This window comes from Bos grunniens, chromosome 24 (assembly GCF_055505025.1).
Source record: "Bos grunniens cultivar Pamir isolate PY7600 chromosome 24, Bosgru_T2T1.0, whole genome shotgun sequence".
NCBI classification, from domain to species: Eukaryota; Metazoa; Chordata; class Mammalia; order Artiodactyla; family Bovidae; genus Bos; species Bos grunniens.
The window spans coordinates 8,753,106-8,775,765 of record NC_141188.1 but is presented as its reverse complement, the minus strand read 5'-3'; the positions used below and the strand labels follow the sequence as shown (position 1 = coordinate 8,775,765).

The 22,660-nt window shown below is 42.7% G+C and overlaps 1 protein-coding gene across 9 annotated transcripts in view; it reads right to left on the bottom strand.

The window, feature by feature from the left end:
- Positions 1 to 22,338, bottom strand: part of RTTN (rotatin) — a 120,637-nt gene extending 98,299 nt beyond the window's left edge. For 6 of the 9 annotated variants that reach the window (XR_015153399.1, XR_015153400.1, XR_015153401.1 and 3 more), the window contains exons 1-11: positions 21,974 to 22,338; positions 21,461 to 21,648; positions 20,445 to 20,622; positions 18,448 to 18,537; positions 16,347 to 16,440; positions 14,883 to 14,997; positions 13,787 to 13,937; positions 9,567 to 9,732; positions 7,279 to 7,457; positions 4,750 to 4,865; positions 1,348 to 1,518 (exon numbers count right to left, since the gene is read on the bottom strand). Coding sequence is in view for 6 of the 9 variants with exons in the window: in XM_086372188.1 (XP_086228314.1) it covers positions 1,348 to 1,518; positions 4,750 to 4,865; positions 7,279 to 7,457; positions 9,567 to 9,732; positions 13,787 to 13,937; positions 14,883 to 14,997; positions 16,347 to 16,440; positions 18,448 to 18,537; positions 20,445 to 20,622; positions 21,461 to 21,648; positions 21,974 to 22,004 (1,479 nt within the window). In the remaining 3 variants the exon portion in view is untranslated. The remainder of the gene's footprint in view (positions 1 to 1,347; positions 1,519 to 4,749; positions 4,866 to 7,278; positions 7,458 to 9,566; positions 9,733 to 13,786; positions 13,938 to 14,882; positions 14,998 to 16,346; positions 16,441 to 18,447; positions 18,538 to 20,444; positions 20,623 to 21,460; positions 21,649 to 21,973) is intronic. The other 3 variants (XM_086372189.1, XM_086372191.1, XM_086372190.1) reach the window with 3 other exon arrangements.
- Between the last annotated feature and the right edge of the window lie 322 nt (positions 22,339 to 22,660).

The window sequence follows — 22,660 nt, the reverse complement described above, 5'->3', positions numbered from 1 at the left end:
AAGCTCCAGAAAATGGCGAAGGACAGGGAAGCCTGGCATGCTGTAGTCCATGGGATCACAAAGAATCAGACATGACTGAGTGACTAAACAACAACAAATGCCTTGGAAAATTATCACTCTTTAACAGAGTGGTATGCTTTTCAGAAATATAATGACTAATGAATAAAAGTTGAAAATTAAAATCAACAGAAATGATGTTACTTTTCCCTAAAGCAAAATACTATATTTGAAGTTTGATGTTTTCTTTTGATTTTCCCAGATGGCCTGATAATATATTACATATATTGCATATGTGTTATTAAATGGAGTTTAGACTACATGCTCTGTAGATTCTAGGAACCAAAAGGGAAAGTACGTATTAACAAAGGACAACAAAAGACACAGGAAACAGTTCTTTAGCTACATTAACTTCTCCCATACCTTCAGCTAAGCATGATGCGACACCCTTCTTTCTGCAGTTAAGTCCACTGCACAACACTTGCATATGAGTCATTTGAGATATTTTTACTACTAACATTCAAATGCAGAGATATATCCTCCAATTAAAAGTACAGTCAATAAGGGGACTTAAAAGAAACAGTCACGCTGATTAAAATCACATTTAACATACAGTCACGTAATGGAGAAGTATTTTGTGATAAAAATTAACAACCTGCTACAAGCAACAACAAGGATGAATCTCAAAAAAACATCTTGAGTGAGTAAACACTTTGTAAGTCTATTTATATAAAGTTCAAAAACAGACAAAGTCTTCTATGGTGACAGATGTCAGAAAGGAGTTTAGCTGGGGGTGGGGGCGAGGGCAGGAGAGATAAAGGACAGGAGGGGGCAGTGAAATGCTGGCTGTGCTCTACCTCATGTTTTGGGGGGGTGGTTACTTTTTAAATAGAGATATAGTCACTTAGAATGAAGGCAAAAGGAAAAGGGGGCAGCAGAGGATGAGATGGATAGACAGCATCACCGACTCAGTGGACATGAACCTGAGCAAACTCTGGGAGACGGTGAAGGACAGGGAAGCCTGGCGTGCTACAGTCCACGCGGCTGCAGTCAGACACGACTTAGTGACCGAACAACAACTAGTCACTTAGTAAGAATGGACTTTTCTAAACATGCTTCACAAGAATTTTTAAAAATCACCTTAAAAAAAAAAAAAAAAAAAAAGAACTTTACAAAATGAGTGCTTTTTTCTGTCAACTGGTCAAAACTAGTCAAATATGTTAAAATTAGCCATTTCTCAACTTCTGCATTTCCAGTAAAATCTCTGTACACTGTGAAATGACCAGAAGGAATTACAACAGGGACCGTAACACCCGGTAAACTACAAATAAGCCACACTACCCGCCTTACCTTTTCCACAGGGAGCAGTGTCTGCAGGAGCCGGACAGCAAACAGCGAGATGCTGACAAAGGCCATCCTGTGATGCACGACCAGCGCCTCCGGCTGCTCCAGACTGACGCTGCTTTTATGGTAGCACACGGTGTCTCCAAGGGACGCCAACACCACGAGCAGCTTCTCTTTCTGCAAACATTTAAATACCAATCAGGGGACCACAGTCAACTGCAGGGGCCAGTATGCAAACGTCATGGAGAATGACATAAAATGTTATCATTAAATAACTCAAATGTATTCCTCCCGGTAAGAATAAACAAGATTCTTTTAATGGTAGGCGAGAATAAGCAGCACACCTAAATTGTTTAAAAGCTACAAGTTTTAAGAAATTAACATGATGAACTCTAATAATAAACAAAATATAAAACCTTAAGGGACCATAAATTCCTCCTAGTTTCTCGTGCTTGATTGTTCCAACTTTGAACATTACATATAAACCTCTCATCCAGTAACTTACTGGACTTATTGTCTCCTGAACACAGTGGTAAGATTGTGGGGGAAAAGGCGCTAGTTTTAGAGATATGATCTCTGCCCTCAAAGGGATCCCAAATTTACTTAAGACATGAAACAGGCAGAGACAAATAATTTTTAAAAAATGAAATATTAAATTATATAATCTCTCTTCAGGTAACAAGGCCAATTCAGAGCAAATGTTCCACCATCATAAATTTCTAGATAGCTTACGACTCCAATAGTAGTTGTATCTTTTAAACTGAAAGGTATGCATAAAGTATGAAGAGAAAGGTAAAATTCGTTAGACAAGACCGGCAAATCGTAACAACATGCATCTATAAACGTCCTGCTAAAAGGACAGCATTAGGAGACGGGAGAAGAAAAAAACCACTGTGGTTCTCATCTCAACTTTCCATGGAAAAGATGTGAAAACTAAAATGAAAAATTATTTATATAAAGTAAACCTGTTACATGGATCATTCGATAAATCTAAAATATGGCACCAAAAAAAACCTACCTACAAGACAGAAACAGACGCACAGACAAGAGAACAGACTTGTGCTTGTCAAGGGGAAGCGAGGAAGAAAAGGGATGGAATGAGAGTCTGGGCTTGGCAGATGCAAACTATTACATTTAGAATGCATAAACAACAAGGTTTTGGTGTACAGCACAGGGAACTATATTAAATATCCTGTGATAAGCCATAATGGAAAAGATTATTGAAAAAAAGAAAGTATACATGTGTATAACAGAATTACTTTGCTGTGTAGCAAAGATTCGAACAACACTGTATATTAACTACACTTCAATTAAAAAAATTAGTGTACTGAAATATGAACAAAATCTCTAAGGTATAAATAATGAATAATTCAGAACAAAAGAATTCGATAAAGTGATAACTGTCTATTGATGAAATGTGTAATAGAGAGTAAAGACGCAACACGAATGAAGTCTTTGTGGTCTGAATAATACAAATATCAAGCAAAACCTGAAGTTGGATTTTAGGTTTTAAGTCAATCTTTTTCAACTTAATAAATTAAACAGACATAAACTTTGGTTCAGTTACCCTTCTTGAGCCCTTACTGGATACCAAGCCCCTCTCTCTAGAATCTTTCACAATCCTCGCAATTGCACTTGAACTTCAAACCAGCAACTCTTCTAACAAACCAGGAAATCTAAGTCACCAGCTCACAGCAGGTCAGGCGGGAATTTACAAGGAATGAGTAATTAAGGAGCAAAGACTGCTTTTCGTGACATTGAGTGACAGCAGTGACAGAGAGGAAAAGGGCAAAAGTTGACGAGAAGCAGCCCCAGGAGTCTGGAGTCAGCTGGCACAGGGAGGAGAGCCTCACTCCGTGAGCCTAACTTACCAGGCAAATAAGGGAAAATAAACACAACTTCCTAGGGAGGCAGAGGAGAGATGACATCCTTCAGGTCTTCTAACGTTTACAAACACTTATCAATAAATTTTTAATTTTAACAAAATATAACAATTTCAGTGAAAATATTTTATTTGTTTCAAATGAAATAAAAATTTTCAATTTATAGAGAAAAAAATTTCTTCGACTATGCTTACACAAACTGAGTTATGGAATTTCATGAGTGTTATTAGCAATATTTGGAAAGCTTTAGAGAATTTATTACACATCTTCAGGTATTCAATTACTGAACTGCTCAAATTTTTTATTTTGTTCCTTTAATGACACAACAAAAATATACCTCTGTTTTCTTTTTAAACTTCGCAAAAGTAAGGACATTAAGAAATTCTACTTAATTGTCTGCTTCTATTAATATATAGCCCAAAGGAATGAGATGTTTTTTCCTAAGGAGCATTTTTTTCCTTTTAAATAAGTAGATCAAATATAATTTCAAGCAGTACTGTTTTATTTAACATTTCTAACATACCAATTGGCTCTTGTACATCAGATTTAACCTTTAAAGTAAAAATAATTCATTGAATCATAAAAGATCAGCAGCCAAAAGTTAAAAGTGAATGACTAACTTTTACAGATAAATGTTCTGGCCAAGAAATTCAAGCTATTTTAAGAAGCAACTGATAAAACATTCTTCACACTTCTCAGGAAAAACTCACTTGTTGAAAATCTTCAATATGTGAAAATCTTCTAAAAGTACTACAAAATAGTGGGATAACCTTAAGAACTATCAGAAAACTAAGATTAAGAACTATAATCCCTATGTTATAAACAAGGAAATTGAAGGACATGAAACAATTTATTAAACCTATTGTAAAAGATTTAAATCCTTCTTCTTCTCAAGAGATTTGTGTATATAAAAAAATTGGGGGAGTTCTTCACACATGGATACTGGTATAAAGTAAACATCAGGATTTTGTTTTCCTGTTTTAACGTCTATGCACAAGGATTTCAAGCAGCCTACAGCAAAGTTTAATAAAATGTAGACAGATCGAGGTAGGTCAAAATAACATAAAGAGGAAAAAATGGTAACTCTAGGAAGCAATATATATTTTTATGACTAACAAATTTTACTTCCAATTCTCTGACGAAGGAAAAAAAAAAGGAAAAGTGAGGCATAAGTTACAAATTTACATTAATAGAAAAACAGAACACCAGTTCTGCCCAGAAAAGCAAGCTCATCAGATGATAATTTGAAAATAAAAGATATAAAAAAGCAAATGATTTATGATATATGGGAAGTGTAAAATATGATATGGTTTCCATTACATGGACGCACGCATTAAAAGTAACTAGAATCTCTGAAGAAATAGCCAATTCCAGACACAGTGCAAAATAAGCCTGGGATCTATTGCATCTAAAACAAAGAAAGATTTCAAAGGCTAATGAGACAATGAAGCCAGCTTGAAAGGACCAAGATAAAACAAAAGACTGATGTTATTACCCACGCTGCAAGGAAAACCTTGAGTCTCACCATATCTATTGCAAAAAGACTGCTGTCATCCCACAGATGTGCTGAAATCGCTTCACCAATAAGCACCACAACTTCTGCGAGCAACTCCAGAACTCTTATTATCATCTGTCTACTACCTGGGAATACAAACAGGAGAGAGAAGGGAAAAAAGTTAACTTCCGGGTAAAGGTGAATAGCATACTGCTCAATCCTCTGGTTAACTAATGCCCCCCAAATTCCTATTTCTCTTCTTATTTTTTGATGTCTTTAGAACTGTTAAAAGAGAGATGACTAGGGAAGCCACAGTATACAGTCACTATTAGGCTTCTGTTTCAATCATAACACTATTCAGCCACCAAAAAATCAAATGTGCTCATAAGTAGGAAAGACAGCCAGGAAGAGAATAACAATATAACTAGAAGCACTGTGAAACAGAGTAAAGTAAGTTTTCAAATTCAGAGACCATCCACGTTACATGTAATATGTTGACAAGGCACAGGTCAGTTGAGAAGATATGGTCTAATGAATTCCCCACTTAGTAGGAGGTTTAAGTCTTGTCATGAATTAGTAGTTTCCCACACAGGAGTTTGGGAAACCTACACTCACCTTAAAATCTAAAAACATTCCAGAAGAAAGGGTGCTGTCAACCCACCTGGGCAGCCTCCTTCTCCACAGAGACAGAACAACAAAGAAATTCCACCACCCATAATCCTAGGTGAGGTGAGTATTCAATCTGGACTTTCCTGCCCCACATACCAAAGGTCAATTTCTAACGAATGAGAGTAAAACAAACTACTGGATCATGAGGGTCCAGATTAATTGCTTCATTGGAACAGCTGGAGCAAATTCTCTTAGAAATCTCTTATTACTTTGAACAATTACAAATTAAGCAATAATGTGCCTTTACCAAAGGGCAAGAGAACATTTAGAAAATTTTATGTACCATGATACAGCTTTATAATTATCAATCTGACTTTCTACAGCAAATTAAGAAAAGGTTAAATGCAAAACCATTAAATCTAAAACTGTTCTCCTCAGTACACCATGCAGCCAAACATACACACTTGATGCTGAAGAAGCTCAGATCTTCCTTCACGTCACTTTATTAGTAAATGAATCAATCTGTTCTCCTCACTCCCAAAGCAGAGTTCTCCAATCAGTAAGAAGTTAAGGTATACTGTTCTCAGAATAAAAACTGTTAATGTTCCCAAATACACACTTACCTCCTGCCTCTTCCACATCACTTCCAAGCAAGCAAAAAATAGCCACAGGACTTACAGAACCATTAGCATGGGATACACTTATCACTCAGCCAGTATAAACCAAAGCAAAATTTATCTTGTGTTTATATTTTGACAAGTTTATCAATTACTTAAAATGTATATACTTAGAGAATACAAATACCAAGGAGATTGCAAATGTTCCTTTACCTTGCAAAGTGCTAAGTGCATGGATTTTGGTCTCAGAACTGAAGTTCAAGTCTCCGTTCTTTGCTGTCCGACTTTGGGTGAGTTTCTAAAGCACTCTAAACCTCAGCTTCCTTGTTGTAAAACAGGGAGAAGAGCAGTAACTACCACTGAGGGGTGAACCAAATAGGCTGGTGTGAGGAGCACGTGGAATAACGTGCACCAGACCCTGTCCAGCAGCTGAGCACAGCTGGGCCTCGGTGCATGGTAACCTGACTGACTGCGGGACTGCCCAGGACACTGGCCACACTATTCTTTCTCCAGGAAGATCACAGCCACTTCCCAGAGTTCACTGCAGGACATCTGCACAAACTTCCAGCACAGTGGTGAGGAAATGTCATTCCAGGTCTGGGTTTTCTGAACTCTGGTTTGTTTTTTAAGAGGACAATATTACTGCAAAGGTACAATCCAGTGTTGGGGCTGTTTTGGTTTTTAACATGTCCCCATCACTCAGGCTTCCCTCATAGCTCAGTTGATAAAGAATCCGCCTGCAATGCAGGAGACCCCGGTTCGATTCCTGAGTCGGGAAGATCCACTGGAGAAGGGATAGGCTACCCACTCCAGTATTCCAGCCTGGAGAATTCCATGGACTATATAATCCATGGGGGTCACAAAGAGTCAGACACAACTGAGCAACTTTCACTTTCACTTATCACTCAAGTCAAAACTGAGTGGGAAGAGCGAACAACTGGAAGCAACTCAAAAAATCTCTAAAAAGCTAAAGCCAAGAATTGTTTCTTTTGGTCTCTTCATGCCAGTCCATCTTCTCTAACTCACTGCACTTGTGTTGTTTTTTTCCTCACTGCTTACCTTTAAAATAGCCACACACAAGCGCACGTCTGTGCCATAAAAGGCCAGAAGTGAAAAGGGACACTCTATCTGAACAGTGCTCCATGACATCCACATTTAACTGAGAGAGAATAAAGCCCTTACTAAGTCCTCAGTAATGTGAACTTACTAAGTAAATACAGATTTTTAAAGATCGTAAGACAGAAGGTGAAAAAGAGGAAAATGAGAGTCCTAGAAAACAGACAGAAACAAACACAAAGTGTACAGACGAGCTCCGGCTCCAAGGCCCACCGACCTGTCCTCAGGAGGGGCGCGGCGGCCTCCAGGAGGGAGACGCAGAGCTGGGGCAGGCTCAGCTGCTGCAGCTGCAGCTCCAGCGCGTCCTCTGCCAGCTCCGGCAGGTCCACGGGCGCCAGGTCCAGAGGCGAGGGGGCAGAGGCCCGCGAGCTGACGTGAGCGTGGCTGCTACTCCCACTGTAAAGTAAGCAAGGACAATCACGACCCTGGGGTGGGGAAACCGCCCACAGACAGACTACTGCACGGCTGCTGTCTGGCTTATTAAGAAGCCTCGTACTGGGCTGGACTATACTGTTCCATGGAACAACTGTGGTCAGACTGCTAGAAACCTTGACAAGTTTATGAGATTAAATTCCATAAAAATGGCTCAAAATTGTAAGCGAAACCAAGAATGCATTTATATTTTGTTCTTCAAATTGATATTCTCCAAACACGTCAACATTCCTGTAATAGACATAAACACTGAAAACCCATCCATCTCTAAAGGAAAGCAAACAGATTCATAGCAAAGTTCTTCCATAACTTTTTGTTTGTTTGTTTACAGAGTTTTTATTTTTTTATTATTATTTTTTTAATTTTATTTTATTTTTAAACTTTACATAATTGTATTAGTTTTGCCAAATATCAAAATGAATCCATCACAGGTATACATGTGCTCCCCATCCTGAACCCTTATAAAGGCAAAAACTAAATAGTTCATATGGCTCCCTAGGCTTTCTGTGATTTTCACCAAATGTTTGAAGTAAGCCAATGTTAGCAACTGAAGAATGCAAGAAAATGCCAGAAAAACATGATGAGAAATGGATTACTTTATTTAGTACAGTCAACATCACATGATTTTGAAAATGTACCCAAAAGTGGAACATCCCATCTTTCTTAGCTTTCTTTATTAAAAAAAAAAATTTTTACCTTGGGTATACAGGGTGGGGTGGGGATCAAAGTGCCATAGATAGGCCTGAAACGTCATGTTTATAAAGCACCCCAAAATGTTGACTTTTGATGTTACCCACAGCTGAAGCTGAATCACAGAGATGCACTGACGCTACTGAACTTGTACAATTTAATACACGTTGTCATTCCTTCAATTCCAATATACCAAGCATCCTGAAACATGGAAACGAGCTGGGCTTCTCTCTAACTCTGAAAGGGCCTGGACGGAAGTTCCCTCAGGAGTGAAAATTTAAAACACTAGTTACAGCTCAGAACAAGCTGAGGAGGAAAAGCACGCTGATCAACAGCAGCCGCGCTGTCAGCAGAGGAGCACACCTCGGGCCGCACTGCCCCGCCCCTGCGCTGCACTCCGCCAACCGTGCAAACTGGGGTTGGCCCCCAGCCCTCCCAGCCTCAGGTTTGTCTATAAAATGATGATAATAATCATTCCAGTCGTATCACAGGGCTCTTATGAGGACACCACAGGAAACAAAGCACGTGAAGCCCTTGAGGTGACACCAAGAACATAGCAAGTGTGAGTGGGTGTTAGCCTGGAGCAGCCACACTAGTCATGTCAGGAGAAAAGAATCAGGCTGACACACAAGTGCTGGTCTCAGGGAGCATTCAGTGGAACGAACCTAAGGAAAAGACTAAGAGGTTTTTAAGATGCTTATAGCCTAAGGATGAGGTAACACACAAACACCGTGCCAGTTCCTTTAAGGAAACGATGTGCAAAAATCTTTCTTTGTACAAACAAATAAATAAAACACCATAAACACCATGGACTCTGCACCCTGAAGGGGACTTTGTTTTAATTCTCCAATCATTCCTTTTAACAGTAAACAACAATACATTTAAATTACAATTAAATGAAACCCAGAAGTAGGTTTAATTAAAATGTTATCAAGATGTATCCAACATTTAAAAACTATGCTCTTAAACTAGATCACAGTTCATTTGTGGCTGCTACAAACATTCAGTGGGTCAGAATCATCATTTTCTTGATGAAATAGAAATGAACAAATAATGCAATTCACTCTGTAACATGCAAAATCAGAGAAGAGTTCTGTGAACATTTTGTTTTGGTGTACAGACACAGGGGCACACACGCATACACACGCGCACACACACACTCGGGGTATATGTCTGTGCTCCGAGTGCTGGGTTGCAGTATAATACTTATTTCTTACTGGAGGTCATGGTCAAAAAAGTATGAAAGCCACTGGTTAACACAAGGCCAACACCTGAGTTAATGTGTTTTGATAACACCTGTCTTATCAAAAGATAAGACAGAAGAGAAAGGCGATCTCCCTCTAGCACTGACACACGCGCTCGAGCTCCCTTGGCCCCGGTCACCTGGAGGACGCGGCGTCCCAGTCCTGGCCGTCCCCCCGGGGCCGCTGGCCCGTGCGCCCCACCACGGAGGGCCGCGGGCTGCTGCTTCCGGGAGACGGGTTCTGGGAATGCGGAGCCGCCCTGGCATCAGGACAGTAAGACAGGGAAGAGTTCTGGGACACGGCATCTGGGGGAGAAAAGAATAAAATTACTCCCTGGTATACACAAATGATTGATTATGAGCTTTTTGTCATTTAAAAAAAAAAATGAAAATAGTAGAAATGCTTCTCTGAGGTAAAAGTGAAGGTCAAACTTTTATGCAGTGCTCCCTTAGCACATGAAGTTCATATAAAACTGACCTGATTACACAGAACCTTCTAGCCAGCACCATTCACCTACAACATCAGAAACCAAACCATCTACTCTCCTGCTTAAAGCCCTCTTAGAGACCATACCTCAAACCATGTGCAAAAATGAACTCAAAATGAATCAATAACCAAAATATGAGTTAAAACCATAAAGCTCTTTAGCAGAAAACATAGGGGTGAATCCTCATGACCTTGGATTTGTAACGAATTTTTAGATAAGACAGCAAAAACACAAACAACCAAAGAAAACAGAGATAAACTGGACTTCATCAAAACTTAAAACTTTCATGCATCAAAGGACATTATCAACAAAGCAACAACCTACAGAATGGGATAAAATATTCGCAAGTCAAACACCTCCTAAGGATTTAATATCCAGGATATATAAATAACTCCCAAAACTCACAATAAAAAAAGTCAAATATCCCAACTTAAAAATGAGCAAAAAACTTTGATGGACATTTCTCTAAAAATCTATCAGTGGCCAATAAGCACATGAAAAGTCACTAGAGAATCACTGCTGCTGCTGCTGCTGCTGCTAAGTCGCTTCAGTCATGTCCGACTCTGTGTGACCCCATTGACGGCAGCCCACCAGGCTCCCCCGTCCCTGGGATTCTCCAGGCAAGAATACTGGAGCGGGTTGCCATTTCCTTCTCCAATGTGTGAAAGTGAAAAGTGAAAGTGAAGTCGCTCAGTCGTGTCCGACTCGTATCGACCCCATGGACTGCAGCCTACCAGGCTCCTCCATCCATGGGATTTTCCAGGCAAGAGTACTGGAGTGGGGTGCCATTGCCTTCTCCGAGAGAATCACTAGTCATTAATTAATAATCATTAGGGAAATACAAATCAAAACCACAATGAGATACCACCTCACTCCTACTAAGATGATTATGATTAAAAATAAAAAAGTGTTGGAGAGGCTGTGGAGAAACTGGAAGCCTCATACACTGCTGGTGGGAATGTAAAATTGTACAGCCACTGTGGAAAATATTTTGGTGGTTCTTCAGAAAACTAAGGGCTTCCCGGGTGGCTCAGCAGTAAAGAATCTGCCTGCTAACGCAGGAGACAGATTTGATCCCTGGGTCAAAGATCCCCTGGAGAAGGGAATGGCTACCCACTCCAGTACACTTGCCTGGAAAATCCCATGAACAGAGGAGCCTGGCTGGCTACAGTCCATAGGGTAGCAAAGACTCAGACATGACTGAGCATGCACACACACACAGAGATAAACAGAATTAGCACATGACCCAGTATGTCTATTCTTGGGTATACACCCAGAAGAACTGAAAACAAGGACTTGAACAGATATGCCAATGTTCACTAGAGCATTACTCAATAGTCAGAAGCTGGGAACAAACCCCACATCCATCCACAGATGAATGAATAAATAAAATGTGGTGTGTACATACAATAAAATATTATTAGGTCGTAAAAGTGAATAAAGTTCTGACAACATGGATGAACCCTGAAAACACTAAACTAAATGAAATCAGCCAAATATTATACGATCCCACTTAAATGAAGAACCCAGCCAGAAAATAGATTAGAGATTACTGGGGCTGCAGAGGGAAGGGGAAATGGGGATTCTGCTGTGCTTACAGAGTCTCCGTTTAGGATGAAGAAAAAGGCCTGGAAACACATGACGGTGATGAGGGGACAACAGCATGAATGCAATGCAGGCATCGAACTGCATGTTCATAATGGCAGAGTTTATGCGGTGTGTGTTTTACCGTAGTTTTTTTAAAGAATTAGGTAAAACAAAGACATGTGTGGAGGGAGGAACAATAACAACTCTCCAAGAGCTTCTCACTGCACTTCAAAGAAAATACAAAGTCATACCAAGAGCTGCAACTCCCAGTACCCGCTGCCCCAGGCCACCTCCCGCCTTCCCCTCCTGCACCTGCGCCCGGTTAACCACCTCACTCACTCCAGCCTGAAGTCTGCTCCTCGAGCAGGTCGCCCTCGTGCCTGAGGCCTCTACTGCTGCTGCTGCTGCTAAGTCGCTTCAGTCATGTCCAACTCTGTGCGACCCCATAGACGGCAGCCCACCAGGCTCCCCCGTCCCCAGGATTCTCCAGGCAAGAACGCTGGAGTGGGTTGCCGTTTCCTTCTCCAATGCGTGAAAGTGAAAAGTGAAAGTGAAGTCACTCAGTCGTGTCCTACTCTTAGCGACCCCCCATGGACTACAGCCTACCAGGCTCCTCGGTCCATGGGATTTTCCAGGCAAGAGTACTGGAATGGGGTGCCGAGCCTCTGGCCTCCCTGAATTCTCCTCCTGCAGCCCTTGGAATGGAGGTTCCCGCTCACTGTCAGGCCACCTCCTCCTGGAGGCCCTCCCTGACCATCCTACCCAGGTGACCCGTCTCCCGGGTCACGTTCTGTCACAGCACCCTTCCTATCCCCTTCGGGCACGTCCTACCTGAACGCTCCTGCGTTTGCGGCCTGTACCAGCCTTCCACAGCATAAGCTCCATCAGGTGGTGCCACACCTGCCCTGTTCAGTGTCTCGCCCCCTAGAGCTGTGGTCCCCAACCTGTCTGGCACCAGGAGCCGGTTTCGTGGGAGACAGTTTTTGCAGGATGGGAGGCCACGGGTGGATGGATGGTTTCAGGATGATTCAAGCACAGTACACGGACTGTGTGCTTCACTTCTAACGTACTGCCGCCGCTGATCTGACGAGAGGTACCGCCACCCCCGATCTGACGAGAGGTACCCCTGCCCACAAGCACTGGTTGGCACAGAAGCGGTGATAAACATTATTTAATAGATGAGTAAGTCTTCTGATTTATCCATTACTTTAACCAACCAAATTGCATTTAACTCTTTCTCTGATGAACTATGGGGTACCCGCAAGCTCTCAAGAATATTACTAAGCAAACTCCATGTCCCCTGAGGTCCATAATAAAGCTAATATAAAGCATAAGTATTCAAGTAGCACAGGATCAGTGATGCTCTCAACAAAATAGGGCTTAACTATGAAGCATGACAAGTCACTGTAATTAAACATTCAACTTTCAATGCATACTGCGTAAGAACACAGAACCCTGAACTGAAGTGCAGGTGTGACAAGGCCAGCCCAGTACTCCTGGTGGCCATTAGGTGGTGCTCTTTCCCTGAGAAGTCTGGCGCTGCTACCACATTAACAGAAAACACCGCCTACATCACAAGTTGCATTAAAATAGTTTCCGTAATACAGACAGGTATTTTTCAAACCGAACAATTTCTTAACACAATGTATAACTTGCTAAAATGCCCAAAGCCCCACGTGATCAGCTGGACTTACAATCCCAGTCCTCAGTTGTCACCACTGCATGCATGGGAGAAAAACACCGTGCAGCCGTCTCATATCAAAAAAGAGGATGCGGGGACTTCCCTGGCGGCCCAAGAATCACCTGGCAATGCAGGGACGCGGGTTCCCTCCCTGGTCGGGCAATTAAGATCCCACGTGCCAGGGCGAAACTAAGCCAGTGTGCTGCAAGAACTGAGCCCGCAAGTCACAACGAGAGCGTCCACGCACTGCGACAAAAGATCCCAAGGTCCCACGTGATGAGGAAAACCCCGCGTGCTAAACTACGACCAGACACAGCCAAAAAAACAAACAGAAATACTGCTACGACCAGACACAGCCAAACAAACAAATTAAAAAAAAAAAAAGTTAATGAGTTCATTCTGTTTAAAGAAAAAAAAGAGGATGGGCTCATGAGTGCTTCCCTCATTAACACGCTGTTTTCAAAGGTTATGATTTGATAAACACTCAGGATGGGGCGTTTCCGCTTTGTACACACACAGTAAGCCTGACAGTAAGTACAATGGGGAGCTCTTGGAAGAATCTACAAATACCGCCAGTGCACAAGGAATAAACAAACAGAAATACCTTGTTTATTAGAGAAGAAACTTGGATCTCTGTGGAAATTGAGTCTGTTTCTTAAACACGTGCACAGCTGCTGCAGGCAGGACACTGACTGTAATGCCAGACGATGCTTCCCGTCTCCTCCAAAGGCCAGTTTCAACAGAGATAAAAGGCTCTGAAATGAAGAGTGAGGAAAATGACCACGGGAACAAAGTGCTCGACTGCAAAGACGGACGTGGAGCTTACGCAAGGTTAAATGGACAATCAAAGGAATCACAATAAGGTGCCAAATATTTATAGGAGAGAAGCAGCAGAAACGGGTAAAAACGACTTAGCATACTGCTGGAAGATGGGTCGAAGATCAAATTTAAAGGGAACAGTCAGCGTTTCTCATATCTGAACTGTTAGTTGAGTATCTATCCCGAAGAACACAGGAAACAGTCCCCATTCAAGACACTGTTACAGAGTATTTTTTTAAGTACAGCAAGCCTTTTTCATATCAAACAGCTAAATCATTTGGCATGTTTTGATGATTAACAGCTGTTCCTCTGCTATCACTCGGAGCTGGGACAGCATGTATTCACAGCTGCCACTCACAGCACCATCTCAGCCTGGTGAGTGTGGAGCAAGGGGGCCGGGCCTGACCGGACGCTGTGGACAGGCTGCAGCCCAGCGCAGGCTCCAGCGTCTCTGCTGCACACGCGTGCGGCAGGCTGCAGTCCGGCGCCTAGAAGACAGCCACACCGCTCACCTCTGCCGTTCCCAGCAGCCGGCACTGTGTGTTAGAGCCCACGCGCTCAGAGTGACACGGGTCTCACTGACGGGACTGGTCACGGCGCCCAACCGCAGCGCCCCACGTCTGCCCTCCCCTTCAAGTGATCCATCAATGGTGAGGCCACGGTGGCCAACCTGGACTGAGTGTGCCAAATGAGACCACCTCCTATCAGGAGGACAACCTCTGTCCACGTTAGAGAATAACGGGTCTGAAAAGCCCGGTAGCTCATTATCTAAACCTGAGAGTGTAAACCTGCCTCCCAAGGACCCCTACTTTGCACCATGTGCTTCACTGCAGAAAGTCCCCTATTGCAAAATCTAATAAAACAATGCAGAGGAAACGCACCTGAACAATTTTTGGCCTTTGAAGGAATATCTCAGCAGGAAAATCTTGCATGATAACGTCTTTCAACAGTTCACAGGTGTTCCAGATTACAGTATGGTTACTACTTCTTAAAGAGCTGCAAAATATACAAAATACAGTCTTTATTTTTAAGAACTGTTTACCCATGCCAGATTCTAAGGAACCAGGCGTAATGGCCCTATCAGAACCCTTCAGGTCTCGGCCGACACATCGTCCCCTGGGAAACCTTCCCAGCTCCCCTCCCTAACCAATGAGCAAGCCTGGGGAAGGTGTTCTTTCTCATGCCCAGAATTCGCGCTGCGGCTACTGCCTGTCGACTTCGCAGCCCCCGGGCCCTCCTCAAGAGCAGGGGCATCACAGTGCCCACCACTGTGTGCCCAGGGACCATCACAATGCCATGAAATGAGGTCAATGAAGTCTGCTAAATGAATTAGGAAATAAGACAGAGGAAATCATAGTAGGTTCAGAATTAAATTCTAGGCATTAGATTCCTTACTGCTCTTCCCTATTTGGGGGGAATCAAGCTGGTACTCCTCTCTTGTCCCATGGAGACCACACCCCTCAACTTCTCTGACAGCACTTGCCTCCCCAGCAAGACAGCAGCTGTTCACCTCTCACCCCAAGAAACCAAACCCACACACAGTCCAGCTCCAGTCCACCATTCACCACCCACACGCACCCCCTAGAGACCATATCCCTCCTTAGCAACCAAAACAGAACTGACAGATCAATGCCACCCGGGCCCAACCCCAGCTGCATGCAACCTCTTCAGTATGTTGTTCCAAGAGAATTCACTGCAGGCCTGGAAGGGCCATCATCAGAAGTCACTTAATAGCATCCCCCTATTTGGTCTGAACTCTAGAAGTTGGTCTTTATTTTTCAGACTCTCACCAAAATAAGGCAGACAACACATTTGGTATAGCATTCACTGAAATTAAGTTTTAGCAAAAAGTGAAACTAGACTTTAAAACACTCTCCAAACTTCTAGATATCATTTCTCTATTTTGAGGAGTAATGACCAAATAAAATCCACTACATAAGATCAGATCAGAGGTCCCCAACCTTCCCCTAACAGAGTCCATGTTTTGAAATATACTGTCTACTAAAAAGACTGCATTTATGTTTAATTGCTCCATTTTTATACACCAAGGGCCTAAGCAATGGCCAGATAATCTGGTTGATAAGAGATGATTCATGTCACCAAAGCGTGCACAGGATTCCAAGCACATAAAAGAAACTTGATGTGAAGCCTAATTAAAAGCAAAGGGGAATTTTCTGGCTTGCTTTTTGAAATACTGAAAATCATTCATATATTCCCATTACTACCAACCACAGCCACTTTTAGAATCTTTTTTTCTCCTGATGAAACTGTATAGTAATAACTCTCAGACTTCATGGCTACAAATACCAGAAGCCAAAACACCTGCCATGCATCGGGCACAGTACCTTTCGTTGGATGAGAGAACGTGTCTGTCAGCTGCGGTCAGGGGGAGCCAGGGGAAAGTAGAAAACTTCAAACACTTCGTGGTCGGATTTGCTGCTGATGGAAGAGCAAAACATAAGGCAGGGAAGGAGGCAACGTGGACAGATTTGCAATGTCCCGAGGAACGCTTTGCCTTCAAAACAAGTCCCCAAATAAAGTTACAGCTCACAGTTCCCCGAAGTATGTCAAAAAGATCAGCTGCAAATTTGTCTTCTCAAAGAATAAATAACAGATCTCTTTTCACAATTTAAACAGAATGCCTATTATTTTTAGAAACCAATAATGAATGACATTTATAGCATCAATTATTTATTCTACCACGTGGCTACCCAGAACAGAGACCTTAAACAAAAAAGAAACTGGTATTTGGAGATCTCTAACTATGGAAATTAAAAGTGATATAAATGTAATCATACACTGTATTTAGTAAGTCAAGTTCAAATATCATAAATAGGGTTCGATATTTTAACGGTTACACTTTGAGGATGACTTGAAGACCATAAGGTTAAAGATCAAATATCAGTGCTCAAACAAGATTAAAAGAAATCCGAGAAACCCGAATGCAATTTTATACTACCCTCCTTCAAATTACTTTTAAACAGATCTTCTAGTGTACAACTTAAGGTGGCAACACATAAGCCCTTCCAAATGGCAAATAGTCTTTCTGCCACATGCTTTGAAAAGAGCATGGGTTTGCTAAATTCAGGTAATGATATTATTAAATTCCCAAACATAGCACAGTTGCTTCCTTCAAAACTGTTAACGTAAAAGCAGGGTTTACCGTCTAAGGGAAAAGCAAGAGTTGGGAAGGACATAAAGATGCGTCTAAAAGAAGCCACACCATCAAATCCACAAACTACAACTCACACAAGAATGCGTCACCATCTCAGTCTTCCTGGATGCTTTCAACAGCTTCACTCAAACACCCACCCTTCCCAGCCCTGGAGACACTCCCTTCAGATGTCTCTGGCCGTCATTACATTAAGCCTCTCAGCCACAAACACAAAGAACTACCATATCAAACCTTAGCTCCCAAGAAATCTAACACAACTTTTACAGAAAGGAAAGGCCAAGTATTTTAACAGCTGAGCAAGTCTTCTGTTCCTTCTTACACTGTACTCAATCTGAGAATTTCTACAAAATCTTTTCTGTTACAGAGGGCTTCCAAACTGAATTGCTCTGAATACTTGATGTCCACAGAAATATCGCTGGAAACAGCCTTTTCATTTCAACTTCACAGGCAATAAAATAAAAAGTTCGTGCTCACTTAACCGTGCCCTAACTGTGTCATCTAGTACAAAGATTTTATCCTTTTCTAAGTCCAAAGGTCCTCATTGGTAAAATGGGGTTATTAAGAGTATCAACCTGGGACTCCATGAAGATTCACTCATTCGTTCAAAAAATACATACTGAACACCTGGTGCATTTCTGGCACTGTTCCCCACACCCACACTGGATGAAGCAGTACTTGTGGCTGCCATTAAGCTTACAACAAGGGAGACAAACAAGATGTAAATAAACACACAATTTAATAAACACATGTAAGGAGAAAACCAAAGACAGAGAAAAGGTGATCCTGGCTGGAGTCCTCAGGAAGGCCTCTTTGAGGAGGTGGCATGAGAGCAGAGACTATTCTGGATGAGGTTCCCGGGAGAGGCTCTAAATCAGAACTCGCAGGTCAACTGGATGTGGGGATAACGACAAAGGGAGAAACAAAAGTGATCCAGAGTCTTTGGCTTTCGTCACTGGATGGACAGTCCTGCTGGGTGAGCTGGAGGATTCACGGGTGACGTGCACGGGGCACAGCTCAGCCCCTGACAGAGACTCCCCACTCAACAAGCGCCAAGGACCTCGGCCACCATTACCAACCCACACGGCGGCTCAAAGGCAGTAAGAACAATTAAGTTGGACCCTTTAGACTATCCTAATCTAATTAGAGGAAGTAAACAGTTTGGTGCTGAAACATTTAAGTATGACCACAACATGTCTTCAGAACAATGAGAAAAAGTATATTATGTTCCAATTTCCCAGGTCAACAGTATCTACTTCACCACAGACACTCACCCACAGGTCGTGAAGGTATTTCTGTCTGCTGCAAAGTACTTTTGTCTTGAGGAAAATATCCTGTTAAGATTTCAGGTTGTTGCAGCAAATCTGAAAAGAAAATATATATATTATTGGTGCATTACTTGCTGAAAGTGAAACTTGCTTTTTTCATATATTAATTAAGTTTCTGGATCATTTTAAAAACTAGAAAAAAACGCAGTTGTGTTTCTCTGAATAATCTGTCCTCCTAAAGAGGAAAAAAAAAGTGACTGCTGAGTCAATTTCAAACTCAGAGAGTTTCTTCTTTTACTGTTAAGTAATTGCAATTATTTCTTAGAATGAAAACATGCACAATGTACATAAAGAATTTGCTGCAAGGATTAATTCAACGACTGTTCACCTCTGCTTCTTAGTCCATCTCTCGCCTCTTTTACTCTACATAGTTCCCCATCAGTTCAATTTTCATTCATGATTTTTAAGAAAAAAGTTGCCAAAGCAAGAGTCAGTACTACCTTTCAGTAACTGTGACTATCTCCTATCATACACGATTGCATATTCAGCACTTCAGTTATAATGAGACTGAGAACGAAGAAAAGGCTAAAACTCAATTTTGTAATTTTCCATTTGCAGTTTTCACACCAGTGGTCCTCAGACTGATACAGATAACTACAAATTAGCCCACGACCACTCCTCTATTCTCACCTGCAGGAACTAGGTTGAAAATTCATAATATAAGATTATCCTTTCTTTGTTATGTCTTACAAAGAAATTCTAAAATACACTATTAAAAATCACAATCACACAAGAATTCAGTAAATGGCAGCTGCTATTGTTATTTCCTGTTGAGAATGGGCCCGAGGGTCACAGCAGGGACAGCAGAGCACTGGCATACAGAAACATCGAGTCTAACAGATTAAATGAGCAAAACACATTTGTTTATACTTCTACTTAAATTTTATACTCCAGAGTATGAAAATCTTATACTTTTCATAAATTTCAAGAGCACTTGCTTTTATTCAAATCAATTTAAATGCTTTCCATGAGCAAGGAACTACTAGACATCAAATAGGAGTTCTGGGCTTAATAGACGGGCTCTATGCTAAGTACTATCTCACTTAACCCTCACAAAAATCTTGTAAGATGTTCTCGTTTATTGTACCGATTTCTGGAGGAGAAAACAAAGCCTGGAGGGACTGAGGCCCTTAGCCAAAACCGCGCAACTAGTGGCAGACCTGGGACATAAATCTAGTCTCTTTGATTCTGATTTTAGCAGGTATACTAAACGTGTAGCTCGTTTTGATTGTATCCCATAACAAAATCATGAGTGGGGCAGATATTATCACTATATGAAGAACACAGTCCCAAAATGAAAGTATAAAACATTTAAAACAATGCCCACCACATAGTAATGAGTGCTCAACGAATATTTCTTATCGTTTAAAAGACAATTGGTCAAAGTAGTCTCACAAAAAGAAAGTCACTTGCCTCAACCAAAAAGGCAAAATTACACAACTGTCCTCCTCTTTATAATATTGGTGGTGTTAGTTGCTCAGTCAGGTCTGACTCTTTGTGACCCCACGGACTGTAACCCGCCAGGCTCCTCTGTCCATGGGATTCTCCAGGCAAGAATACTGGAGTGGGTTGCCATTTCCTTCTCCAAAGGATCTTCCAACCCAGAGACTGAACCTGGGTCTCCTGCACTGCAGGCAGATTCTTTACCATTTGACCTACAGTAAGTCCCTGTATAATGTTAGAGGAGAAGAGTTATGGTCAAATTCATATAAATTAACACAAGAAAAGTAAGTTGTGGGATGGGGGAGTGGGGAAGGGTTTAGAATCCCATAGACAGAGGACCCTGGTGTGCTATAGTCCGTGGGGTCACAAAGAGTCAGACATGACAGAGCAACTACCATCATCACCATCAAGTTCCTTTTCCTTAGAATTAACCATTAGAACCAATATATTAACAGAATGATTGATTAATTGACTTCATCAGATTGATTTCAGAGAGTTACCAGTTTGACTGGTCTGGTAAGATGAAGAATACATTTCAGGAACTTCTGAAGGAAGACTAAAAAGTCCATCCAGTATGCCATCAATTTCTGCCTGCAGATTCGGCTCCACATTAGGGCGAAGTTTAGATAAGAATTCGACCGCGCCAAGATCAACCAAATGCTGCACTGCTAGAGGATACTGCAATCAGAAGAGGAGAATCTTGAGAAAAACTACAAATATCAAAATCTCTAGACTTTATGTTACAGCAATTAAAACATGAAACTAGTTTTGGTATATCAGATGTTCCTTTTTTAAAACATAAAACTTGCACTAATGTACATGACAGAGATTTATACAGACATATATAAAATATTCGGTAAGACTGACGAGAGAAAAGCCCAATGAAATTAGAAATGCACATTATCAATTCCTACTTTTATTAAACTGATTACTTCTCTCCACTGACAGTGGCCCTATCCTTTCCTACCTCCAACCACTCACAGGATGCCAAAGTAATAAGTACCCCCTACAACTGCACGTGATTTATAAAGTTTAGAAACCTTAAACTAGCACTCAGCTATTCGACCCTGACAACTAACTACTCTCAAGACAGAAAAATAATCTGAAAACCAGGTATGGGGAGAAAAAAAACAAAACAAAACAACATTTGTGCTATCATCGGGATCTGTAACATCATCTTTCATGTGCTCTCTTTTATACAAAAGTACCTCTAATTTTTAACATGTAAACAACAGACCATAAGGGAAAACAGCATGACAAATATTAACCTCCCAAGATGATGCCAAAAAAAAAAGGGGGACATCCCTGAACTCAGAAACCGTGTTAACTTCAGAGCATATGAGAGACACTGTGAGGGTCAACATCACACATAAGAGAAAAGGAGGAACATTATATACCCTGATGATTAAAATTCAACATCTCCAGTTGTTATTCTTTTTTTTTTAGTTAATAATTTTCAACAGAAGCTCCAACTAATCGACTACGGAACACTTGCGCATTTCGAAGGGATGCTAACCTTAACCAGTCTGCTCAGCAGACCCAGGACCTCGTCCTTCACTGGGACGGACGGGAAATTGAACCATTCCAGCAAGTGGAGAAACAGCAGCCTGTGCGAAGCCAGGTCCGCGCCGCAGACCAAGCTGTGCTCGAGCTTGCAGAGAATACTCCTGAGCGCGCGCTCCCGGATCTCGGCCAGCGGGTGACCTGTCAAAGCAGCACAGCACGCGTCTGTTTCCCGACCCCGAGAGCCGCCCGCCGAGGGTGCACCCCAACGCTTTCACTATCGAGGCCGGGGGCGGGAGCGGGCTGAAGAGGCAAAGGAACAAGCCGGTTCCGTCTACACGCGCAGGCCGTGACGCGAACGCCGGGGTCTCTACACCGAATCCGACGTGGGTCCCCGGGGGGCTGCCCGGCCGCCACGGGGAGCCGTCACCGGGGTGGCCCGGCCTCCGCGAACGTGGCCCGGCCATCCTCGGCGAGCGGCCGCCTCAGCCGGGCCGGCCGGGCGCTGGGGGACGCGGACGGTTACCGAGTTTCCGGATGAGCCCCGTCAGGACCATCTCTTGTCTTCTCCACTCGCTTGGCCGCCGCCGGAGAATTAAACCGCCGCGCCACCGCGTCCGGCCACAATTACCGTCCCCCCGAGAAACCCGGCCGCTCCGAAGGCGGGTTCTGCACCGTGTGCGCGAAGGACCCAACTAGTGAGAGGTATACTCTGTGAGCTGTCCCCGGCCCCCGCACTGCCAGGAGAGCGTATACGGTCTCCACGGTTACCAGTATGCGGTTCTTAGATGGTGGTCTCCATCATAAGCACTGGACAGAAAGAGGGAGCAAGCGGGGAGAGAACGGGCTTTGCGCTGTGCATCTCGGGAGTTGTAGTCTTCGCGCTGTAGTGCGCTCTTCCCGGAATTCCGGGCCCGCCCCCGCGCCCGCCTGTCCGAGGTTCCGGCCTGCCCGCGGTTCCGGCCTGCCCGCGCGGGCTGCGGCGCGGGTTCTGCAGAAACTCAACCCCGCCTTACGTCCTGCCTCCGCGAGGGGCTGGCTCAGAACTGCGCCAGTCTGAATTCTCACCTCCCAGAGAAGAGACTCGTGTTAGGATTACCCACTCCTACCTGCCTCCCTCCCGTGACTAAACGACCCAACGTCTTTAACTGTGAGATGTAACACATCCAGGTTGATGTAACCCATCAAGTCGTGATTCAGAGTAAACAAGTGG